We start from the raw sequence: 3,570 nt of genomic DNA, 5'->3' as shown, positions 1-3,570 counted from the left end.
ATATATATATATATATGTGTGTGTGTATGTATATACACATACACAAACATGAAACAAAACAATTCAGAAAAACCCAAGAAAGGTGGAAGATGATATGATTATAAAAACGTGTGTGTGTGCACGTGTGTGCGTGTGTGTGTGGAGGGTACTGAGATTAGAAGAGGTTTGACAGTATCCTGTGTGGAAGGATGTAAGTCTACACATTGCTGATGAGGGGCAGCGGTGCAGGTTTGTGGATAAAAGGTCAGAGGGCAAGGAGAGTGGTGTGGCTGTGACGGTGATGTTGATGGTAATGGTGGTGGTAATGGTGGTGGTGGTGGTGGTGAAGCAGTAGCAAGGTTGGGGTGGGAGGTATCGCTTGGGCTCTTTTGATAGGGCAATTATGATCTATGCCACATTAAACGCCAAACCAATATTTATAGACCCACACCCACATATTTATAGTTATATATATATATATGTACACGTAGATTACGTAAAAGGTTATATAAGCAAAGAACAGAGCCTGAGGAAACTCAGAGTACCTCGTGAAGTCAAAGAGCGCAAACAAGGAGCAGCAAGTTTGAAAAGAAAAAAACACACACAAACCTCTGTTTATTTATTAATAACAAACTATCTTCCAGCTACTAGTTCTGCAACACAATAATAATAATAATAATAATAACAACAATAGTAATAGTAATGATAATAATAACAATGATCATTTGTTCATATCTATAAAGCAAGTTAAGCAGAACACAACAGTAACAACAAGATCAATCTCATCAACAAGAACTGTAACAGCAACAATAACAGTAATAATAATAATAATTATTATTATTATTGTTATTATTATTAGAAGTGAAAACAAAAGCAACTACAATAACAAAGGCAAAATAACAGAGGTTGTTGGAGCTTGTAATGTAATCCTTGGCAAAATCTATAAAGACAAGAAAAAGCAGAAAAATGGATGACAAAGATGTGATAATAATAATAGTAGTAACAGCAGTAATAATAATGACAATAATAACAATAATATCAATAATAAAACAATTTCAAAGGAAGAGAATAGAAAACCAGCAACAAACTTTGAAAACACAATCTTCTGTTGTAATCAGTGAAATCAGAGAGGGAGAAGAAGAGAAAGTATAAGGAGAGAAAGAGAGAGAGAGAAAGAGAGAGAGAAAGAGAGAGAACAATAGTAAATTAAAAGGCAAAGGAAAAAGAAAAGAAGTGAACGACTGAAGGACAGAAAAAGTAACAAACCTACACACACACAGTTACACGTGTATATATACACAGACACACACACACACACACACATATATATATAAATACATTGATATACAGACCAAACTGTAGAATATACAGTGAGAGAGAGAGGAAGAGAGAGAGAGAGTAGTAAAGTGACTGAAATGGTAAAATTCCAAGGCAAAATGGATTTGTATTTCTGTATATTTCTGATTCTAGCATTTGTGGAGAAATTGTTTGTTGAAGGAGCCATTATTGGAGGTAAGACTGTTTGTTTTTGTTTGTTGGTTGGTTGGTTGGTTTGGGTGGGTAGGTAGTTTGAGGGTTTGAGGGGTTTGCAAATATTGATTTTGGTTTTTATTTTATTGATCACTAAACAGTGAATATAAAATGTTTTATATCTGTGTGTGTGTGTCATTAGGCATATGTATATGTGTATGTTAGATGATATATATATATGTGTGTGTGTTTGTGTGTTTACCTGTATGTATGTATATATATATGAAAGTCTATGAAGGTATATATATTTGTACATAAGTATTTATGCATGTACATCCATACATATGAATGTATACATATTTATATGTATGTAATTATGTATATGTGTATGTACATTAAAAAAAACCCACATGAATGCCACCTTTGTAATGTGTCTTTTGACATCGTCCTGGGTTGACTAATGCCTTGTGAATGGAATTGCGCATCAGATATCTACATGTGTAAATAGGAGTAGATGTATGTGTGTTTGTTCTTGAAAGTGGCTAGGAATCTCAGCCCTTCTCCCTTCTAGCTTTGGTAGGGGCCTCTGTTTCATGTTGTATGTCCTCTCCAATAATATAGAAGATAGTTAAGTATCCTATATCTTCAATCAGACTGAGCAGAAATCTACCAAATATAGCAGCCAATATGGTCTGGTGTTGAACATGATAGCAGAGGCCAGCAAAGCCTACCAAGATGGATTTGGAATCGGTCCTTAAGTCTCTTCTTTAGTCGTCTATTCATGATCTGTGATGTTTTGATTTCTTTATAAGAAACCTACACAAGACCTTTCTCTTTTTAAATTGTTTGAATTCTTTTTATAAAGAAGGAAATGTTTGGAAGTCATTTTCCATAAGTGAGTTGAGGACCTTCTGCAATTCACTCTTGATCTCAACAACAGCATTAAAATGCTGACTTTTGAGCTAGGTTTTCATCTTGGGGAAGAGATGGAAGTCTGCAGGTGCTGAATTTGGCAAATAGGGAAGGTGCAGAAGTGATGCCATGTTGCTTTTGGTGAGAAACTCATGAGTTAGGAGAGATTGGTGACAGGGTACATTGTTGTGTCATGAAGAATCCAATTCTTCATGCTTCACAGACCCAGTTGCTTTTGCCGAATCTCCTCCTTCAAATGCTTCAAAATGTTGAACAGAGCCATCTTCCTGAAGGGATTAGTAATTTGTCTGCTTTCCAACTTATTAGGACTTTGGGCAGGATTTGAACCTATGTCAGATTCATAAAAATGTGATCTGAATGTTGTTTTTTTATTGTGTTTTATTTTCATTTATGTAATATTTTTTAGTATAACATTTCATAGTTTTACACACATACACAGAGAGAGAGAGAGAGAGAGAGAGAGAGAGAGAGAGAGAGAGAGAGAGAGAGAGAGAGAGAGAGAGAGAGAGAGAGAGAGAGAGAGAGAGAGAGAGGCACCAGTTTTGATTCTAATGAATTACAATCTGAAAAGAATGGTTACAAGTGACTTTTGGACAGCCACTTAGTGCATGTGTACATAAATACACACGTGCACACACACACACACTCACACACTCACACACATACATACATATATATACATATAATATATGTATGTGTGTGTGTCTGTAAATGTGTGTGCGTGTGTGTATATAATATTAAATATATTTTAAAATATATAGACTGTTTACGGAGTGCTCATAGAGAGCCAAGGCAAAAAAATAAAGAGTAGAGAAAATTGAAAACACAAATTTTAGGCAATCAGACAGATTCCTGAATGCATAAATGAAATCATTCAACCAAAGTAGTTGATGCATATATATTTATACACATCAGCATAAATCATGCAGGTGCAGGCATAAAGATTCTCCAAGGGAGTAAAGAATATAAAGCCAAACATACAGAAAGATATAAAAATACATATAAACAAAAATTATGGGTAAGGAGTTGTGTGCGTGATAAATATGGGAGGGGAAAAACGAATGAGAGGTTTTCAATTTCCTCTATATGTATGTGTGTGTGTATATATATATATATATATACACATCTCTCTCTCTCTCTCTCTCTCTCTCTCTCTATATATATATATATATATATATATATATATAT

General features: G+C 34.5%; 1 protein-coding gene across 1 annotated transcript in view; it reads left to right on the top strand.

Moving 5' to 3' along the window:
- The first annotated feature begins 475 nt into the window (after positions 1-475).
- LOC106867295 (sushi, von Willebrand factor type A, EGF and pentraxin domain-containing protein 1) overlaps positions 476-3,570 on the top strand; it is a 23,085-nt gene continuing 19,990 nt past the window's right edge. The window contains exon 1 of the mRNA XM_014912134.1: positions 476-1,491. Within this exon, the coding sequence (XP_014767620.1) occupies positions 1,395-1,491 (97 nt within the window). The 5' untranslated portion in view covers positions 476-1,394. The remainder of the gene's footprint in view (positions 1,492-3,570) is intronic.

Source organism: Octopus bimaculoides, chromosome 21, assembly GCF_001194135.2.
Source record: "Octopus bimaculoides isolate UCB-OBI-ISO-001 chromosome 21, ASM119413v2, whole genome shotgun sequence".
NCBI lineage: Eukaryota > Metazoa > Mollusca > Cephalopoda > Octopoda > Octopodidae > Octopus > Octopus bimaculoides.
This window is presented reverse-complemented; position numbering and strand designations above follow the sequence as displayed.